The sequence below is a fragment of the Manis pentadactyla genome, chromosome 3 (genome assembly GCF_030020395.1).
Source record: "Manis pentadactyla isolate mManPen7 chromosome 3, mManPen7.hap1, whole genome shotgun sequence".
NCBI lineage: Eukaryota > Metazoa > Chordata > Mammalia > Pholidota > Manidae > Manis > Manis pentadactyla.
The window spans coordinates 68,314,644-68,337,867 of record NC_080021.1 but is presented as its reverse complement, the minus strand read 5'-3'; the positions used below and the strand labels follow the sequence as shown (position 1 = coordinate 68,337,867).

The 23,224-nt window shown below is 32.1% G+C and overlaps 1 protein-coding gene across 6 annotated transcripts in view; it reads left to right on the top strand.

The window, feature by feature from the left end:
• C3H8orf34 (chromosome 3 C8orf34 homolog) overlaps positions 1 to 23,224 on the top strand; it is a 429,407-nt gene that overhangs the window by 159,664 nt on the left and 246,519 nt on the right. For all 6 annotated transcript variants that reach the window (XM_057498011.1, XM_057498012.1, XM_057498010.1 and 3 more), the window contains exon 7: positions 3,268 to 3,434. In XM_057498011.1, the coding sequence (XP_057353994.1) occupies positions 3,268 to 3,434 (167 nt within the window). The remainder of the gene's footprint in view (positions 1 to 3,267; positions 3,435 to 23,224) is intronic.

Here is a 23,224-nt window from a genome sequence, read left to right as displayed (position 1 = left end):
TATTACTGTGCTATATAGCGAGCTCGGCCCAGGGCGGAGGCAGAGATGCTAGTGCTCGACCTACTGCCAACCTACTGCTGGGAGAACAAGCCGGGTAATAAACCCTTTCACCCCAAAGAACGTTTTGCTGTCAATTTCTTTGGTCACACTGAATCCATAGCGAACTTGCCCGGGACTGAAACCCATTGGCAAGACAATAACTTAAGAGCCTTAAACATTAACAGACTAAACGATATTGCATACTCCTTAGAGAGAAGACTTAATTTTCAAAGATGGCTTCCATTTTTCACTCCCCAGTTGGGCTGGCATATTCTCATTGTCAGTAGACATCTGCTGTGTGAGTGAGGGAGGCATATAGAAGACTGTGATAGGCATCTGAGAAGCTAAGATTATTTAAAAGATGGATTGTTTATAGTCTTTTTGCCCCTCTTCCTATCATAGATTTTCCTATTGTTAATTGTTCAAGTCTTTTTCAAATGGCTTATTACAACGATCCATCTTTGGTACATAACCAACTTTCCCTTTCATCCAGAATAATACATATATGATAGGATGGACTTTACCATTAGTTTAGAGAGGATTAAATAAATGGCATAATAAACCTTGGGAGTCTTATGAGTAGAAACCTATTTTTTCTTTCCTGGAACCTTTCAAATAGTGTACCTTCCCTGAATTTTCTTCCTTAGGTCCTATAAATACCATACTGTGTGAAGAGGGTCAGCAACTTTAGTACATTAGCTGTTACCTAAAGGGCTGAGTACTGGTTAAAATGAAGGCAGTTACGAGGGTAATATGGAGAAACTAATAGAATGAGATGAGAGTTACTAACATCAAGTCTTTGAACCCTTCATTGTCTCTGGATGGACCTGAGGTCTCTGAATCTATTGCAATTATGTGTATAATGTTCTGTGCATGTACATGTGGACCTGTTCCTGCCATATCTTTATTAGATTTTCCAAGAAGTTCTAGATTACAAGAATTTAAGAAATAAAGTAAGAAAAGAAGAGGGATTCATAAAAGATAGAGGTGAATTTGTTTGGGAATGATTGAAGGCTTTCTGCAACTGCCAGACACTACCAATTGGCATCAGTTGCTGCTAGGGCTTGTCTAGCTATTAAGTGCAAAAACATATATATATATATATATATATATATGTTCATTGCACAGAGTTGTTAAAAATAATCACACATTGATAATATAAATATAAACAAAAAATGAGTTTAATAAATCTATATAATTACATATTAAGCCATCTTAATTAGACTTTGCAATAGCTGGGTAATGGATTTCCTAAAATTACTTGCTAAATCATAATGTGAATTTGTAAATAGGCTTATTGAGCCTTGAAAGCCTAATGAAGCTCCTCTAAGCTGAATCACTTCATTAAAACAAGAATAACAACAATAATTATTATAGATCTGGTAAATCGGCTTTGTTAAGTGAGCTTTGTTATTAGATGGTAAATATTTCACAAAATGAATAGAAAACTTAAAACAGAAATATACATTAAATGTTAAAATGAAAGCTAAATTCACTTCCCATTAAAAAGTGTTCCTTTTCATTAAAGCTCATAATTGCTTCTGATATATCTGTTAATGCCTGGAAATGTTTTCCTCTCTCCTCTTAGAGCTCTCTCTATTGACAGCAAGAGACAGTGAATAAGTGAATATACAAATATATGCCATAAATTCAGGTAGTGATGAATGGTATGATGGGAAATAAACCAGAATAAGAAGGAAGAAAATGTTTGGAAGACACTCTTTTACATAAGAAGCCCAAGAACAAAGAAATAACCCAAGTATTTTCAGATTTTGGCTATTGTAGACAAGGTAGAAAATACAGGTAACATGTATGGCAAGAGACTAAATCAAATTTAGTAATTTAGGGATATTCTGACATGCAGATTTTAAGCATAAAGTTGATTAATCAAAATAAATCTGCTAAAGGAATCAAAAAACAGAAACCTTAAAATTATTTAAATACGCAGAAATTTTACTCTATGACTCACAAATTTCTCTTTAAAACCAAAAAAAGTATATCACTAAATTATATATTTATTTTAGAATTTTGATGAGGTCATTTTGATATGTTTAAAATTTGTTCCTTCTCCTTTATTTAGAAATTTATTCATTTATTTAGGAAATGCATATCCTAGTTCAAATAATTATTTTATAAAACACATGGCTAACATCTTTGGACTCATAGACTCATAGATGGACTCATTAGACAGGCAACATTTTGAATTAATCAATGTCTAGGATTAAGACTAGGAGTTAAGACACTTGCTTTAACCTTCATGAATCATCTTGGTCGTTCTTGGCTGATGAGTAGGGATTTTACATTTGTAATCTGCTGTTTGTCACTCATCTTCCAAATTCTGATCTACATGTTTTTCCTTTTTCTGTTTCATGACCAATCTTTCTATGTGCCTAGACTTTCATTTCTCTCAAGTTGAAAGACTTACATATATCTATTTAAATTCGTTCTTTTTATTGTGTTAAAAAAATGAGGCTAAAAAAGTGATTTTGTTAAGTATTCATTGAACATTAATGCAAGGTAAGGTGCTATATACTGGGTGAGGTCAATATGAAAAAACAAATCAATTCTAGATTTAAAGTACTTGCTTTAAAGAGAGGGGAATGACAAGGAAATATCTTTTTTCTGTAGCTCAATGCCCAAAATGCCTGGTATATAATAAGCACTTAATAAATGTCTGTTAAATTAATTATAAAATGTCACATTTTAGGTGTGTAAAAAAAAAAGAACTCTTACACATAAATCAAAAGGCAACAGTTAAGTATGAAACTTCTTAGGATCTCTTGGACAACCTGGAACTTGATGTCAAGAGATAATTTCTGACTAGAATCAAGAGAGAGAGCACAGATTCTGCCTTTTGGGCTGCAGTGGTGAACTAAACAAGACTAGGAAATAGATCAAGAGAGTAATCATCTGTTTTCTCCCAAAGAGAGCACATAAGAGTTTGATAAAACTAATAACAATATGTGTTCAGAAACAGCATAAAACAGAGTAAGGTCAGGTACCTTTGCCACATTCTTCACCTGTGCCTCCCTGGGGAATTGTTAGTGAAGCGCCAAAGAATGTCTATGAAAGAAGACAGGCTGTATTTACATTATCCTTGAGAAAAATTTTACTCATGTCCATAAATTGCATAGCAAAATATTTGAATGGAAATTTGTAGATTTTCTTCAGTTGCTATAATGTTGATAACGTCATCATCACTGAAAATTGACACAAATATTTCTTCAGCTTAAAGGTGGAGCCCAAAACGAAAGGATTAAAGCAGCAGCAGCAGCAGCACAAGAAGCTCCTGGCGGCGATGCTCTCTCAGGACTCTAACGAGTCTGTCCATGGCCCTGCCCCGCCTGTAACAGAAGAAGAAATTGATAATGAAGATGATGCAATGGAATTGCTGGGTAATTTTAAAAATTAATAATTCCTCTTTTTATTTTTCTCTGACATTGTAAAAACATGTAGTGATTAAGAGATTTTAAAGGTATTGAATAGTTCTGTCTTAGGGGAAAGAAACCACTGAACACATACTTTCCTTGCGTTAGACTTTCATGAAGTTATGTGTAAGAACTGAGTTGAAACCACCTATGAATGTGAAATATTTATTAGCTTGTACTTTGTGCTTTGTATATGCAGCACTTTACCTTCTGACTATTTAATCAAGCTTTATTCTGTGTGCAATTGTTGATAAACTTTCAAGTCTATCTGCTTTACAAGTCTCTCATTATGGTTGCCTTGATCATATCTTTTGTCTATAAAATATGTCCAAAGTACATATTTAAGCCCTCATTCCAAGATGTCTCCTGTTGTTTCAAGAATGATTTAGGAAAAATAGAGTAAAACTTACAGGGGCATAAGTAAATTGATGCTTTATATCTTCTATAAATGACAGATAATTTTGCAGAGGTTTCAGTGTTCTTTAGGCCCATTGCTTTCATGAACACCTTATTAATGTTGTATATATAGGAGATCCTTTTATACCTTTTAATGAAGTAAATAAATGTTTTTGTATCATCAGAAATATCTGCAGTTTTTTAAACATTGAACTTCCCTCTGGAAAACCATTTTTCCAAAAGAAGGAAATTAAATTTTGTTTCAGAGTCATACACATATGAAACAATGCTTTTAATTCCATGATACCAGTTATTCTATCCTAAGTAATTAGAACAATTTTCAAATAATTCATGACATTATACTAGAAAGCAGGTAAATAATGTAATTATTTGAAAGTTTCAAGTAAGTTTAACATACTGTAGAATAGAGTCCTGGAAATATATAGACTTTTTTTAAATTCTTTTTTTTTTTCTAAATCAGCTTTCTGTATTTTAAGTGGATTATGGCAGTAAAATTTTATTGTAATAGATGATATAGGTCTCCATACATAGGCTTACAAATGTGTTATTTTATCAACAATGGAAATAGACCAAGAGAGCAATCATCTGTTTTCTCCCAAAGATAACACATAGAGTTTGATAAAACTAATACCAACCTGTGTTCAGAAACGGCATAAAACAGAGTAAGGTCAGGTACCTTTGCCGCATTGTGTTTTCTGATTTTGTAGTAACTTCATTCATTTCAGCATTGAAGAGATTATGTCATGGTATTTTCACTTCATACTGTTCATCTTTTATTTTTTAAGAACAGTTAGGTCTGGGTGTTTTTAAGGAATCTTTTCTCCCCACCTCAAGTCATTAATGTGGCAGATGTGCCAGATGTAGTGGTGGCACCTTCATTCAACTTTCATTCAGCAAACATTTTCTGAGCACTTACTATGTGCTAAGCACTAGGCTCAGTCCAAGGGATGTAAAAATTAAGTAATCATGGTTTCTGTTTGCAGGAACTTTATATTCGAGTGTTCAAGGTAAAAATGTAAATATGTAACTCTAATAGCTTTTGCTGTAAGTGCTAATTTGATTAAATACACAGTTGTTTATAGGAATAACACCTAAAGCAGAAGCAGGGGACAGTGATCAGGGAATGTTTCCTAGAGAAACTGATTCTGCAGGCCAGTTGAGTATTAGAGGGACAAGATAAAAGTTTCAGCAGTCAGACTGTGGTACTTATCCCTATTGGTCTGTTCTCATAAGAATGGACTCTAACGCAGTTGTGTTCTATGACTGTGCCTGTAAATTGTTCCTCTGCTTCAGTCAGTGAAGGGAGCATGTCTTGAACAGTGACTGTCAATGGAAGGGCCAGGATATTGCCCGTGTCATATCAGCGTTGGCATTTTGGTATATTGACATTGGGTTGTACTGATACATTTCTCTCTCTTCTTTCCTTGAAATAACAGACAGCTCATGGTCAGCTGATACCCACAGGCAGGCAATTATACTCTATCTTGCAAAGAGAATCTTTTGAAGAAAGCCAGACATGATCAGAATCACTTGGGGATTCCTGATAGCCTCAGGAATATCTAATCAGAGTGGAGGAAATCATATAACCAGTGATATCAAGGGATTTTTTTAAGGAAACTATTGTGTCCACGCAGTATTGGTACTCCCTAGATTTTAGCTCCTCTGTTCTGTAGTCTCTAGTATCTCAAGCTGAAGACCAGAGGACTGGGTTTTGGAGACAATCTAATATGAGTAATTATTAGCTGGTCCTCATTGCTTTTTTTTCATTTTGACATTTTAATATGTGGCCTAAAATTTAGGAATGATTGTCGAAGGTTTGGACTTTCTCCATGTAGTTCCACGTATCTCATATCTCAGCATGGGTTACTGGTGATGTACTGAGACTTGTCTCTAGTTGTGAGATTTCCCTGCAATAACATGGGATATTCTGACTTACTGGGCTCTCCCCTAAAGTACTGCCATATGCAACCCTATTGCCTCATTGTTTCAGTGGACAAAGGTCATGTAGCAGAAGATTGTGTACAAAAGATTGTTTTGCCCAGAAAGTTCATCAGTTAAGTTCAGTGTTATTTAGATATGAAATATTTTTATTTTTAAGGCCCAAATATTTCTATTAACATAATTCCAATATTTTAAAAATGTATTTAAAATATAGACTAGTGTATTCTTCAGAAGAAATGTATATAAAAATTCATGACATAATGTTACTTATGCCTTTAACTAAAGTAATGGCTCATCTCTTACATGAAATCAAACAAATGTACATGACTAATATCAGTTAATACAAGAGTTAAGAGTTTTTTCAGTCATGGTATAGTAATGGATAAGTATGTGAAGTATGGGTATAAAATAAAATTGTAATTAGGTTATTTGATTTCAAGACCTGCCATCTTTAATAGCCATGTATATTTCTATTAATATACATTGGATTTCAAGTCCTACACTAATTAACTGATGAAATACTCTTAAATCAGCTTAGAAACTATACAATACCTACTTTCCTAATCCTTTTAATATTAGAGGTCCATCATTTTGTTTAGTATTAAATAATTTTAAGACAGTACTTTTGAAACTGATTCTAGAGAAACATATGTGATTGTACATATTTGAGGAAAATACGGACACTAAGTTCTTAAAATTTTATTAGAAATAAAATTTTAGAGCAAAGAATCTTTGTAAAATACAATACCAGATATTTGGTATTTAAAATATATTTTTTAATCTACAACATTGTGTAAAATGAGTTTGTTAAAGGTTATGTGTTTTAAGGGTTTAATTTGTTATTGCTGTTTATACAAGGTATAACTAGCTGAAACGTTTCTTTATTATGCATAGGAAGCAGTCTGTATACTTTGAGAAGTGATAATAATTAAAAAGTATAACTTTTATTTAATGTTAATATAACAAAAGATTATTCCACAGTAAAATTGGTTGATTTGAAGAGGGAAAAAAAGCCTTATAGTTAAATTAGTAGAAGTTAGCAAAACTGTTGACCCTTGTTTTGTTTGGTAAGGAATATAACATTGTTAATAATATTGATTAATATTTAATTAATATTGATTAATATTAAATTCCTCAAAGTTTAATTGTATATTTGTGGATTTCTTTTCTAAGTGAATTGGGCATGTGAAAATACTATAGAATCTATAATTTTTTTAAGTAGATTAAATATTTCCTACAAGATTGTTTTAAATACCACTTATAAATTCATAGTACAAAAATAGTTTAATAAGGAATTAATATATTCCAGAGAATAAAATATCCAAATTTATGGAATTTTATGATACAACAATTTTAAGCACATCTGAAAATGGTGCTCTGAGAGATATTAATACAATATCTGCTAAGTTACCTCAAACTAAATAGTTCTCAACTTCAAATATAAGATATTCTTAAATATTTTAGTAATTAGGCTAGAAATTAGTGATCACAATGAATGACACATTACATAGGATCTTCACATATTTTTTAAAGTTATGAAAATCAGTAATTTTCAAAAATGGAAAGACAGTTTGCAATGGTGCAACAAGAGATTTATAAATACTTTAAATATTTTACTCCATTAACTTTGATGGAAAATTTGAAGAACTCTACTAATTTAAAAAATAGCTTGTAAATGTAAGCCCATTTTTGCCATATTACCTGCATTTTACATCTTATTCTTAATAAAATTGCTATTATGTGTTTGATTATTCTCTAACTTAATACTTTCTTTAAAATAGAATTATTTAAAAGACATAACTACTTTTCTTATATACTTTGGTATGATATACTAGTTTTACAAGTCTTTTTAGACTTTCTCAGAATTGATGATGAGGCAGATCTCTAAAAATCACATTCCAGATATGCTAGAAAAGAAAAACTGCATCAGTCATGCTTTATACTTTCTGGTCTATCTCATAGTCATATAAAAATTAAAAGTAAAATTATATTACCAAAAAAGTAATTGCAGATATATTTTATTTAAGTGTAATATTAACAAGTACAATTATATTTGTATTCTTTGCAGAATACAGTAATTGAATTTCTAAAATCCCAATATCTTACCAAATAATGTAAAATATAACTTGATTTTCTAGAGGGATTCAGTACATTAAGGTGATCCCTTGGTAGATTCTTTTGCATTGTTACCAACCTTTATACAGTCAACAATTCACTTTCTGTTCTGTTTTCTATGAAAGTTGGGGGCTTCTTAAAGCAGAAAGCACCAATATTTGGAAAGTAAGAACATGTATTTCATCTAATGAGAAATGGATGCTCTCAATCAGTGATGTTTAAAAAAGGGGGGGGGCCTGAAATGCTTAAAAAAATGATCTACCTATGCATATCTATACCTGTCTTTTAATGATCTAAAGTATATGAAATTGTCTAAAACATAGGGGAACATACATGCAAATTTTGTTTTCTTTGAGTATTGATGATTGGGAATATCAGGATAACAGGAAAGTTGTCACGTTAAAATGAAGATTCTTTTAAAAAGTCTAAGGACTTTCAAAAATTAAATGTATGGATCCTTTAATATTGTCTATAAGATTGCTTTAAATACTGCTTAGAAATTCATTCAGCATAGTACCAAAATAACTTAATATAGAATTAGTACATATTAGAGATAAAAAAAACAAATTTGTAGGGTTAAGATAAGATGATTTTGAGTACCACTGAAGCTAGTGCTCAGACTCTAGAACATACTTAATAAAGTATCTTCTAAACCACTTCAATCTAAGTAGCTCTCATTTTTAAATATAAGATATTTTTTAAAATTCCAGTAATTATACTGGCAACTGATGACCACAGTTAACCTAATATTATAGAAAATCTGCACATATATTTGTGAATGTTTGTAAATAAATTAGTATAATTAAAATCTAAGATCTCATACAGATGTATGAAAATATCTGACTGCTAAATAAAAAATGTTTCCTTCTGTAAAGTCATGTGATAAAACAAAAGTCTGTGAAGTGCCCCTGTATAGAGTTTTGTCCTTTATTTCTGAATTCTGACTTCACTTGCTTTAGTGCCATTGTTGCCTGCACAAATGCTAAGTGAGCTCAGGGTGAAGTGTGGCCTGAATGGAGTTTAATAGCACTGGGCTTGTCTTTCCAGATTACAGTGACAACATTTGAGAAAATGCACTCAACCACATTCCTTCATTCAGCAAATATGTACCTGCTATGTGAACAGTAGTTCATACTAATAGGACTAATATGCAGCATTAGGAATATTGGCATCTTTTTTTTTTTTTTTCCTGATTAGTTGGTTCTGAGAGAAGAGTGAATCTACTGAACATTGGCATCTACATAGAATCAAACAATTTGTAGGTCTTTGCTTCAGTTCCCAATTAGTCCATTAATTCATTCATAGATTTATTACTTTTTCCACTTACAAAGTGACTCTGCTCCCTGAAAGTTCAAATTTGTACAAATCCAGGCACGTTTCATGAAATACTGATTATTCAGGGATGATTATAAAAATTTGGTTTGCCTAAAATATCATCTGAGGAGCTTATTTAAATGCAGATTCCAGTCCCTCTACCCCCAATTATTTTTTTCTTAGATTTTGATAGAGCCCATGAATCAATATTTTTCAACAGGAATGCCCTTCCTCTCATCTTTCAAAAGCTTCTGTTGGGGTTATCTGTAGAACATACAATGAGAACCATAGTAGGCATGGTCAGTGAGATTTTTTGTTGATTGATGTAATATGTCCTAAGGCAAGAGGAAAAAAAACACTATAGAGAGTCTAATTTTTACAACAGAAGGAGCATGGAACAGAGATTTCTGAGTAAATGAAACTCTTTTGAAGTGTCTCTTGGAAACAAGGAAAAGTCTTGCTAAGAAGCTTGGTTAATGCATTTTGTATTGCCTTATTATTCTATCTTCTTTCCGAAAGATAATATTTTACAGGAGAACTTGAAAAATGTTAGAGTAGAAAGATTACATATATGATGAAATAGTTCTAGCATAGACCTGAGGATTTGGCTTAATTGAGATTCTGTGTTATCATATTACCATATTAAACCTTTATTTAGGATTCTTAATTTTGCTTTCATTTGATGTGACTCATAGCCCCCTTGACTGTCTTCTAGAAGTACTTTTTTTGTGTTTGGAATTGTATTTGTGTTTCATTCTTCATTTGTTTTTCTTTTCCACAAAATATCTGAACATTTTGCAAATGATGACCAAGGTTTGTATATAGGTACTGCCTTTTAAAGAAATATAAACTTGTATGCCACCAAAAATACACATCATTCTACATAATTTAATTTTATGGTATTTAATAAGAAATGTTGCTTTTTTCCCTTCAACATTTTTCTAACAGTAAAAGTAGATCAACATGGCAAAATAAAGTCAGTCATTTGAAAATAAAATGTAAACCCATAAACAAATTATTGGCAGTTATCCTTCATTCAACTATATACCTATGTGAAAATTCCTTTATTTGAGAACTGTTTTCAGTATATTTGTGGGTAGGTTGTTTAATGCATATTTCTCACTTTGCTAAATTACAAGTTATTTGACATGTAATAATAACTTAAGTTAATGTAATTTTTCATATTTAGGCCATAGCTTTTCACTGAGTATATTTGAAAAGGCAAAACACATTATGACAATGGCATATGTGGTCTGCGGCCAAAGTACTGGGCCACAAGACTGACTTTAGCCATCCTGCTGTCTCTTGCTAGTTTTGTCACCTGAGCAACAAATAATTAATTGTAAAATGCTGATAATAACATTTGACTTCCTATCACATAGGGATGTTATGGAGATGAAATGGAATATTCTCTGAAAGTGCTTTTAATATTTTTTCTTTTTGTCATGCATAACAGGAATATTTAAAAAAAGACTCTAGAATTTATATACAAAACTTCCCTTCTAAATAAATGTATATCCTCCAGCCCACATACATTTTGTCCAATAATAGAGCAAAGAAAAAAAAACTCCCATAAACTTTAAGAAATTGCCTACTGACAGTAAAAATTGATGTTTTTCACAAGACAAAAAAAAAAGGCTTGAAGAAAAGAAGGTAAAGCTACAAATGTATTTGCAAGCCAAAATATTTGACATATCAATACAAAGCATTACATCTTTCATTTTAACATGTATATTTAGGCAAGGGCAAACATTGATATGACTCAGTTAAGGATATAGAGCAAATTACTCCACTGTCTTTAATTTTCTTCAGTATAAATATATGCTTTCTAGAAGGAATAAAAAATGTTTTGTGCATACATATGAATGTCCAACTATAGAATAAAAACTAGCAAAACTAACAAAAGAGAAAACCAGCAAAAGTTGGGCTTGGTGCAGGAACGGAAGGAGAGGTGAGGAGATAAAAAGAACCAGAAATTCGTACTGTATGTTTACGTGCTTCTGTGTAAATAAAACCATAAAAGTGTTGAATAATCCACAAGCTTTAAAAACTGTTTCAGTTATATTGATAAGCATGAAAATATTTGAAACAGCACAGTTTTGATGGTTTTACATTAATTCATTGTATAAATAAATGACAACCAAATTGAAAATCAGTGTTAATTGTTATTAGGGTTTTGTTGCTTCTGAAATAAACTTGCCCATTTCAAATACTTAATAAAATGGTGATGTTATACTTCAAGATGATTTTTTTAGCTGTGGCAACAATGATTTTCATATGATTTGACTGAATATGAATTAAGTTTATACTCTATGTAAGAGCCATCTGAAAGTGGTACAATATCTTGACTTGATTGGGAGGTTTTTCAGTTGAAAATGTGCAAACTAATGTAATTAATTCAGCAGTTATTTGCATCTTAACATCAGAAACAATAGATATTAAAGAGGTATTAAAACTCTTCTTCTGAATTGTTTAAAACTTGTATAACTATAATAATCTGTTTAGATTTCCATGTTATAATATTACTGACATCTTATTTAATCATGTCTGAATAGAAACCTTAAAATTATTGAATGTGAATGCTGAATACACATTAACTGAAGAATAGTATAAAACTTTCCACTTACTTTCAATATTGGAGAACAATAGTTATTGTGAAGTAAAGCTTTATTCAAAGTTTCAAAAGGTATTTTTTAAAAACATTTTTCAAAAGCTGAAATGTTTAAACTTGTCCAATATATGAATTTCTTTTGGAATGAAAATGCTATGATTTTCAATAGTCTTATGTTCAGTAACGTCAAAGAGAAATATTCTTAACAATAATGTTTATTTTAAGTTGCCCTAAAACTTTTAAATAGAAGAGGTACTAAAGAACACAATTGTAAAATAACATAATTGTTCTAATGGAAGCAAATTGAATCTATTGATTTTATTTTACTTTTAAGTGTTTTAGTTTCTTTTTGCAAAAGGTGATTGAATGCCTACTATTAATGTAAGATTAATTTGTTTATATCAGAATATAAACTTAAAACTTCATATCCAGATGAATTTGCTTATATCAGAATATAAACTTAAAACTTTCTTTTCCAAGAATTGTCAGCTGGGCTTCATTAGGGCCAGCCATTTTTCATCTTTTCGGTGCTACCATATTTACTTTTTAATTACTGACATTTGTGGTCATTGTATTTCAAGAATTTAATGTAGGTATTATTAATATGGTAAAACAAAATCTAAGCTAACCTTATGAAATTAATTTTACAAAAATATTATAGCATAGTGTTAGAAATAACAACAGCTTACATTAGCTTTGCATTCAGGTAGCCCTAGCTGCAGGGTTTACCATTGCCTCTTGCTGATTCTATGATTTGAGAATAGTAACTTCCTTCTTCCAAATATCAGATTCATCAACAGAAAAATAGGAATTTTAACAATATGTGTATCTTAGGGTTTTGTGAAGATTAATATAGTATGCAATTCATGTAAAGTGCCCAATGTATCTAATAAAAGGTTAGAGCTAGAAAAAGGATTTTGTAGTTTTTGTTTCAAAAGATCTTGAACTATAATTCATATCATTTTTATACCAGTTCCTTTCCTGTCTACATCTGGTACATGAGATTTAGTAGATGTGAAAAAGAAATTAAGACCATAGGAATTTGGCTTTAGGTGTTTAAGTGTTTAGTCTTTTATCATAAATGTCTCATCTAGATATGCTCCACATATTTAGAAATTATTTCAGTATCTTCTACTTGATATTTAAGTCCTGCTCCTATGTTTTTCCTTTCTTCTAAAAATCAGAAAGAACTTTCTCAAGAGGTCATGTCACATGAACCTAAATTTTCCCCAATGTGTTAAAAAAAAGAATCCTGGTCTTTTCTTCATTTAAAGATAACACCCCAGTTATTAGAGACCATTAGAATGTTTAATTTTTCTAATAATTTGACAAAGTTATTTTCAGTGATTTGAAATATTAAAACTTCTTTAAAAAAGTATTAATAACTAAAAACCTATATATTATTTTCTCATGCACATTTATTTTTGTTATCAGGTTACTGCCTCCATGATTTATAATCTTGGACATTCTTAGGTCCTTTTATATAGCATGGATATGATCCAGAGATTAACAGACAGAGACTTTATTGGCCCATGCATTCCAGCTTATCATGGGCATAATATATGCAGCATTAAAAGAAGAGCTCAAAGAAGTAATCATTTCTCAAAGCTTGTATAGGCTAAAATTATCATATTATAATGCCTATAATTCAGAGAATCCATACCAAATAATGTAAGGAAAAATATCAAGAGAGGAAAGGGGAAAGATTCATTCTTTTTTTCCAGGCCATAATCTGATGTTCCTATCTTTTTAAACGGACTTTTGACATTTATGATCTGAAACTTTCTCAAATAACATTGTTAATATTTTGGTACCATCTGATTCCTAATATCTTGGTGCCTGAGTTTAAGACATTTTTTACCAAAAGTAGTTTAAGATAAGAAACGTATCTTGGCACATATAGTCTAAACACAGAAGAGCCGAACAAGCTTCTAGCAATTCTATTTTGATAAAATTAAGAAGATAAGTTATTCTACAATGTAAATGCTTTTAACTGAGAGAAAGCAAATCCTAAGAACAAACATTTAAAAAAATCACAAAAATAACATTCCTTTTACAAAAGAGTTCTGATTATTTGCTCATGGAGCTATTCCTTTTTCTACCAATAAAAAAACTTGGTTGTTCCTTAAGAAAGGTTATCTTTGTGTGCTTGAAACATAGTTTCTAACCACAAAGTATAATTCCATCATAATATGCACATTATAAATTTATTTTCTAAATTGTATCAATGATCTCTCTAGTAGTCATAGGCTTATAATTCTCAGTTTAGAGAAAAGGTAAAAAAGTCATGTGCTCATTACTGGTACTATAGTGGCTTCAGGATCTTAGCATTTTTAGTTCTCTCTGCCATTGAATGTTTAAATTTGCATGCTATCAACATAATTTCATTGTTTTTTATCTTCTTGATAAGCAAAAAAAGTTAGAAATTTAAACAAAATAATTCTTTTTTGGAAAAGCACTAGCACTTTCAAGTTAATGTAAGCTAATTTTAGGAGCTTTCAATGAAATCTAGGAGTCAAATTTCCTCTAAAATAATATTTATTTTTGATTATTCAAAAATAGATCCTCAGTGCAAAGAACATGGAATTACAGAAGAATAAATGAATACATAATTACCCAGAAATAGTTAAAATGTTTTAGTGGTGTCCTTTCAATATTTTTACATATAATCTACAAAGAATAGAATAACACAACGTGCATTTAAAAAATACAATGCACCATGCTGAGTGCTTTCTATACATTACTTAATGGTTTAAAAAATGCTGTGAAGTAGGCAGTCAGACAGAAAGGGACACAGATCCTTGCAAAACAAAATTTACCTAGTTGGCACTCGAGTCACATTCCTAAGCCTCAGAATTAAGCACTATGTAATACATACACATTAAAATGCCCATTTATATTAATATATGTATATTTACTTGTATATATGTGTGTGTGCATGTGTATAATATTTTTTCATACAATAAAGCTCAAAATTTAACACCAGTAACTTATGCTTACAGTTGTGATGGAATAACTGGTATTGGTCTTATTCCTCCACATTAAACAATTACAAAATTGGACAAAGTATATAAGATCAGCTTTTCAAGCACTGGACAAAATGTGGCAGAGGACTTTGATTTTTAAGGGAAACAAGTGAGGTGAGCCCTGTGTTTCGCCCTAGCTTTCTTCACGGTGACACCTCCCCAGCCAACTTGTATGAAGGGGAAGCTCAAGTATTAAGAGTGGGGAGTGGTGATCTCAGTGATCTGAGGAGGAAGAGATTAGAGTATGAGGCTGTTAAGGTGGCTGGAATTTGTGTGATGGTATGACAAGAGAAGGAAGCTCAGCATAGGGTGTAGACAGAAGTTAAAAGGTTTGATTCCTTGGATCCTTAGCTGAGAACTGGGCTGCTCTTGCACAGGGTAAGACTACTCAAGACCAGAAAATGGTTGTTGTTTGTGAACTGATAGAGAGGGGTCAGACAGATCTAGGACACATCAGAGTTCCAGCCCTGCTGGAGAAAGTAAGCCTTCCTGAGTTCCTTTAGCATTCAGAGAAGACCTTATAAAAGTCAAACATTAGGAGTAATGACCATATGCTGAATTAGGAACCACTCCTAAGAATGAAAGAAAAATGGACAGAGACCCAGCTTAAAATAATGACTACAGAGGTGAAGTGGATCTGCCAGTACTTTAATTCCTGACAGAAAACTCAGCATCCCTTGAGAAGACAACATAAGCCAGCCACTCTACAAAGAATCAACTGTAATTAAAAAATTATTAATCATGCAATAAAGCAGGAAAACATGAACGAAAATCAAGACATAAAGCAATTAGTAGGAAAGGACCTCATTTTACTCAAACGCTGGAATTAGCTGACAAGACTTTTTAAAAGCAATTATTATACATATTTTATGGAATTAATGGAATGAAAAACAAGGAGTAATCAGACAAGAAATCTCCTTAGAAAATCTGAAACTAGAAAAATAACCAAAGGAGTTTATCATATAAAGGTAGGTCTAGAATATCTGAAATTAAAAAAAAATCACTGAATAGTATTGATAGCTGATTGAACAGTACAGAAGGAAGGCTCAGTGAACCTCAAGATAGGTCAACAAATTATGCAAACTGAAGGTTAGAGATTAAAAAGACAAAACAGAATGAAAGGGCTTCAATGACCAGTGGGATAATATAAAATAATAAAATATTTAATCAGAATCCAGAAAGAGATGGGAGAACGAATGGTAAAGAAAAAAATATTTTAAGTGATGTCCAATTTTTTTTTCAAACTTTTGAAAATATGAACCTACAATACATATTCAGAAAATATCAGGTAATAAGGCAAGGCCATTTCAGGTAAACTAAAGCTAACAGTGTTATCAGTTGATCTGTGCTATACAACTGTTAAGAGTCTCTCATGCTGCAGGGAAATTATATCAGATGGAGAATAAGATTTATAGGAAGGAATGAAGACACCAGACAGAAATGGAAATATGTGAATAAATATCTAAGATTGTATTCCTTTTTTTATTTTTAGAGAACTGTTTAAAGCAAAAATATAAACAATGTAGTCTAGGGTTTATAACATACAAAGAAGTAAAATTATATGAAAACAGGATAAGAGTAAATGCAATTACAATGTTATAGTTTTTACATTTTTATGAGAAGTGATATAATATTGATTTAAGTAGATTGAAATAGGTTGGGATATAGTGCTTTAATTCTAAGAGAATAAAAATGTTTAGCTAAAAAGCTAAGAGAAGACATAAAATAGAGTACTAACCTTTATTTGACTAAAGAGGAACAAAGGAACCAAGTGCAGCTGTGGCAAATAGAAAACAAAGAGCATGGTGGTAAACTGAAGCCCAAACATACTACTTTGCATTAAGTATAAATGGACTGCACGCACCAAGTGAGAGTCAGAGATTGTCATCTTGAATGAACATTCAAGGATCATATATGCTGACTGTAAGATTCATAGTTTAAGACCAGATAGGCTGAAAGTAAAATGACAGGAAAATATATTATATGCCAAAAGCAGGCATAAGAAAGTTGTAATAGCACAGTGATAACCACTTTACACCAGCTAGAATTGCTAAAATTAAGGACTTTCAACACCCAGTGTTGTCAAGGATGTGAAGTAGCTTGTATTCTCAAACATTACTCATGGGATAAACAATTTTTTTACAATCACTTTGGAGAAAATTCCTGTCAGTTTCTTATAAAGTTCAATATCTACCTACCCTGTGGCCTAGCAATTCTTAGGTACTTTCCCCAGTACAGAAGACATAACAACTATAAATGTGTGTGCATTTAAAACTTTTTAAATATTTGGAGTAAAACTGAAAAAAACAGACAAAAGAATAGTTGGACATTTTTATATATCATTTTAGTATGTTTCTCTTAATCGATAGAAAAAGTAGGCAAAGTCAGCAAGCATGTAGAAGACTTGAACAATGCTATCAACATTTCTTGTAGATTGAGATTTCCAGTATACTCAAGAATTAGAAGACACGTTCTTTTTAAGTGCAGATAAAATGTTCATCAAGGAAGACTATATGCTGGGTGAACTTTCTATACTCTGGTCACAACAGGAATTACATTAGAATTCAATAACAATATGACATTAGGAAAATTTCAAAGTGTGTTAATTAGGCATTTCTTAATAAAACGTGGGCCAAAGAAAAAACAACAGGGAACTCAGAAGATATTCTAACTAAATGATAATGAAAATACAACATACAAAGTCTGGGTGGATGTACCCAAAGCAGTACATGAAAAGCTCAGAGTTTTATACAAGAGAGTTTTCAAATCATTGATACAAATTTCTACCTTAAAAATCTAAAAAAGAAATGTAAATTGCATCCAAATAAGTTGAAACAAGGAAATTAATAAAAATAAGAGGAATCAATTAAATAAAAAAAGAGTAACAGAGAGAATATTAACAATACCCAAACTGATAAATTCCTCATAATATTGACAAAGAAAATGATAAGCACAAATTACCAATATTAGACATGAAAGAAAGGACCAGATTTCTCTACAGATCTTACAGGCACAAAGGATAACAGAAGAATGTTATAAACTTTATGCCAAAATATCTGACAAACTAGAGAAAATGGAAAACAATTCTGGCAAAACACATAATAACAGATATAAAATAAGAATTCATGCATCTGAATAGTCCAATATTTGTTAAAGAAATTGAATTGTAAGCAAAATCCTCCCCCAAAAAGAAAATGTAAGGTTCACATGGTTTCATTGGTGAACTTTGTCAATATTTTGGGAACGAATAATGCCAGAGTAGTGAACTCTTTTAGAAAATAAAAAAGAAAGAACACTTCTTGGATTATTTTGAGACCAGGATAGCTCTAACACCAAACCCATTAAAGACATTAAGAGAAAAGAAAGTTATAGATGAATAATCCTTATGAACATATATACATATACTCTTAATAAAATATTATTAGATTAAATCTAAATACAGTCTCAATCAAATTCCTAATAGATGAGCTAATTCTAAAATCTATTTGGAAATAATGACCTTGAATGGCGAAAATCATCTGCATAAAGAACAGTGTTATGGACTTGTATCTAGAATGTATACAGAGCTCCAACAAATAAGTTTTTTTAAAGGATAAATAACCTAATAAAAAAGGCAAAAAGATACCAATAGTTCACAAAAGGAGATAAAGAAATAGTAATGAAGCACACAGTAAGGTGTTCAACATCATTAGCCATCAGGAATGTAAATTAAAACAACATTGAGATACCACTTTACACCAGCTAGAATTGCTAAAATTAAGGACTTTCAACACCCAGTGTTGTCAAGGATGTGAAGTAGCTTGTATTCTCAAACATTACTCATGGGATAAACAATTTTACAATCACTTTGGAGAAAATTCCTGTCAGTTTCTTATAAAGTTCAATATCTACCTACCCTGTGGCCTAGCAATTCTTAGGTACTTTCCCCAGGGAAATAAAACATGTATCCGCAAATACTTGTTTATGAAAACAGTTTTATTCAAAATAACTGAAACAGAAAACAATCAAAATAACAATCACTAGGAAAACTTACTGTGGCATATTCTCACAGTGGAATACTGTTCAACAATAAAAATGAATTAAGTACTGATGCATACAGCAATATGGACGAACTTCAGTGCTATGGACTCAATTATTTCCTTGGCCAAATTCATATGCTGATGCCATAACTCCTACTAATCCTACTAATATGGTTGTATTTGGAGACAGGGCTTTTAAGAGGTAATCAAGGTCATAAGTGTGGGTTCCTAATCCAGAGGACTGGTGGCCTTCTAAGAAGAGGAAGAGAGAGCTCTTTTTCTCTCTCACATGGGTGCACTAAAACAAGGCCCTGTGGAGACACAGTGAAGAGGTGGGCATCTGCAATGTAAGGAGAGAGCTCTCACCAGACATCAACCCTGGTACCTTGAACTTGAGCTTTACAGCTTCCATGACTGTGAGAAAATAAATTTCTGTTGTTTAAGCCAACCAGTCTAAGATATTTTGTTATCGCAGCTTAAGTAGACAAAGTCATTAACATTATGTTGAACAAAGGAAACCAGACACAAATGATAAAATACTACTAATTTAATCATAAGAAATTCAAGAACAAGCAAAACTAATCTATAGTGTTAGAAATCAGCACATGGTGTGGTGGGCATGAAGATACGTTCTAGGGTGATAGAAATATTTTGTATCTTGACTGGGGTGTTTATTACATGGGTATATGCATTTATCAAAAGTCATTACATTGTACACTTAATATCTGTACCTTTCACTGTAAATTTGAATTTTTAAAAAATAGCGATTTTCACATAAAGCATGGCTACATAATGTTACATCATGAGAATATTCAAGGAGTCAAAATTAAACTTGATAATTGTTACTCTTAAAATGATTAAATTTTGTAAAGGCATATGAGGTATGAAAAGCAATTATGGGCACTTGCTACAGAAATATTTCATAACCATAGCCTCTGATAAGTTTTCCAAAAATGTGTACCTATTGTATTGAATAATCCTAAGCAGAAACAGAAATTGGTATTTTAATTTCACAGTAGCACTTCAAAAAACAGAATTTGATCTTTGATGATAAATTTCCTAATTTTGAATATATATATTCTTCCAATGTGGTCACACTTTTATTTAATATACTGAAATTTTCTTTCTCCTCAATTTGTGATGTAGAGCCAAAGATGTGGGAATTTAACCAGAAACTGTCCTTACTGTCAACTGAAAAGGTGTAGTACTGTAACATGAATCTGCTTATATTCTTTCTTTAAACATCTTTGAGATATGCATGCGTCATAAATTTCACCCATTTAAAGTGTACAATTCAGTGGTTTTTACTGTATTTACAATTGTGTAACCATCCCACAATCTAAGTTTAGAACATTTTCATCAACCCCAAAGAAACCCGATTATCAGTCACTCCTTGCTCCTGACAGCACTCAATCCCTCACTCCCTTACTTCTAGGTGATCATTAATGTATTTTCATTCTTAAGGATTTACCTATTCTGAGTGTTACGTATATGTGGAGTCATAAACTATGTGGTCTTTTGTGAAGAGCTTCTTTTACTTAACATAAGGTTCATAAGATCAGTGTGTAGCATGTATTAGTATTTTATTCTTTTTTTAAAAATAATAGACACTGGGTTTTAGAGCATTTTTAGATTCACAACAAAATTGAATTTCCATATATACACAGCTTTTCTTACTATTAACATCCAGCACCAGAGTGATACATTTGTTATCACCCGAAGTCCATACTTTACACCAGGGTTCATTTTTGGTGTTGTGCATGCAGTTGATTATGAAAAATGTATAATGACATATATTTGCCATTACAGTATCATACAGGGTTTTCACTATTCTCCAGATCCTCTGTGTCTATTTATACCTTCCCATAACCCCTGCATACCCCCGATCCTTTTGCTGTCTCCATAGTTTTGTCTCTACCAGAATGTCATACAGGTTTATTCATACAGTATGTAGGCTTTTGAGATTGGATTCTTTCACTCAGTAATATGCAGTTAGGGTTCCTCCATGTTCTTTTATGTATTGATAGCTCATTTCTCTTTAACACTGAATAACATTCCATTGCCTAGATTTACCACAATTTATTTATCAGTTCAGCTACTGAAGGACATCTTGCTTGGTTCCAACCCCTTGTCGGTTATAAAAAATACTACTGCTAAAACCATCTGTTTGCAGTTTTTTGTGTGGACATAGTTTTCAACTCATTTGAGTAAATATCAAGGAACATGATTGCTGGATTGTATAGTAAAAGTATGTTTAGATTTACAAGAAACTGCCAAACTGTTTTCCATTTCTTTTTGCTACACGCCCTCACCAGTATTTGTTGTTATGACTTAAAAAAAAAATTTTAGCCATTATAATGGGTTTTCAATGATACCTTGTTTTATCTGCAATTCCCTAATAATATAATGATGTTGAGCACATTTTCATTTGCGTATTTGCTATCTATATATCTTCTTTGGTGTGATGTCTGTTAAGATCTTTGGCCCATTTCTTCATTTGGGCTGTTTTCTTGTTGTTGAGTTTTAAGAACTCTTTATATATTTTGGATAACAGTCCTTTATCACATATATCTTTACAAATACTTTCTCCCAGTCTGTGGCTATCTTCTCGTTTGTTTAACATTGTATTTCACAGAGAAGAAGTTTTTAATTTTAATGAAATCCAGCTTCTTAATTCTTTCTTCTTGGATTGTGCCTTTGTTGTATCTAAAAAGGTATCACTCAAAGTCATCTTGGTTTTCTTTTATGCTTTATTTTTTTTATTTTTTTTAATTTTGGTATCATTAATCTACAATTACATGAAGAACATTGCGTTTACTAGGCTCCCCCCTACACCAAGTACCCCCCACATACCCGTTCACAGTCACTGTCCATCAACATAGTAAGATGCTGTAAAATCACTACTTGTCTTCTCTCTGTTGCACAGCCCTCCCCGTGCCCCCCCACACTATACATGCTAATCATAATGCCCCCTTTCTTTTCTCCCAACCTTATCCCTCCCTGCCAACCCATCCCCCCCAGCCTCTTTCCCTTTGGTAACTGTTAGTCCATTCTTGGGTTCTATGCTTCTGCTGCTGTTTTGTTCCTTCAGTTTTCTTTTGTTCTTATACTCCACATATGAGTGAAATCATTTGGTACTTGTCTTTCTCCTCCTGGCTTATTTCACTGAGCATAATACCCTCTAGCTCCATCCATGTTGTTGCAAATGGTAGGTTCTGTTTTTTCCTTATAGCTGAGTAATATTCCATTGTGTATATGTACCACATCTTTTTTATCCATTCATCTACTGATGGACATTTAGGTTGCTTCCATATCTTGGCTATTGTAAATAGTGCAGCGATAAACCGAGGGGTGCACCTGTCTCTTTCAAACTGGAGTGCTGCATTCTTAGGGTAAATTCCTAGAAGTGGAATTCCTGGGTCAAATGGTATTTCTATTTTGAGCATTCTGAGGAACCTCCATACTGCTTTCCACAATGGTTGAACTAGTTTACATTCTCACCAGCAGTGTAGGAGGGTTCCCCTTTCTCCACAACCTCACCAACATTTGTTGTTGTTTGTCTTTTCGATGATGGCAATCCTTACTGGTGTGAGGTGGTATCTCATTGTGGTTTTAATTTGCATTTCTCTGATAATTAGCGATGTGGAGCATCTTTTCATGTGCCTGTTGGCCATCTGGATTTCTTCTTTAGAGAATTGTCTATTCAGCCCCTCTGCCCATTTTTTAATTAGATTATTTGCTTTTTGTTTGTTGAGGCATGTGAGCTCTTTATATATTTTGGATGTCAATCCTTTATCGGATCTGTCATTTATGAATATGTTCTCCCATACTGTAGGATACCTTTTTGTCCTATTGATGGTGTCCTTTGCTGTACAGAAGCTTTTTAGCTTGATATAGTCCCACTTGTTCATTTTTGCCTTTGTTTCCCTTGCTTGGGGAGATATGTTCATGAAGAAGTCACTCATGTTTATGTCCATGAGATTTTTGCCTATGTTTTTTTCCAAGAGTTTTATGGTTTCATGACTTACATTCAGGTCTTTGATCCATTTGGAGTTTACTTTTGTGTATCGGGTTAGACAATGGTCCAGTTTCATTCTCTTACATGTAGCTGTCCAGTTTTGCCAGCACCATCTGTTGAAGAGACTGTCATTTCCCCATTGTATGTTCATGGCTCTTTTATCATATATTAGTTGACCATATATGTTTGGGTTAATGTTTGGAGTCTCTGTTCTGTTCCACTGGTCTGTGGCTCTGTTCTTGTGCCAGTACCAAATTGTCTTGATTACTGTGGCTTTGTAGTAGAGCTTGAAGTTG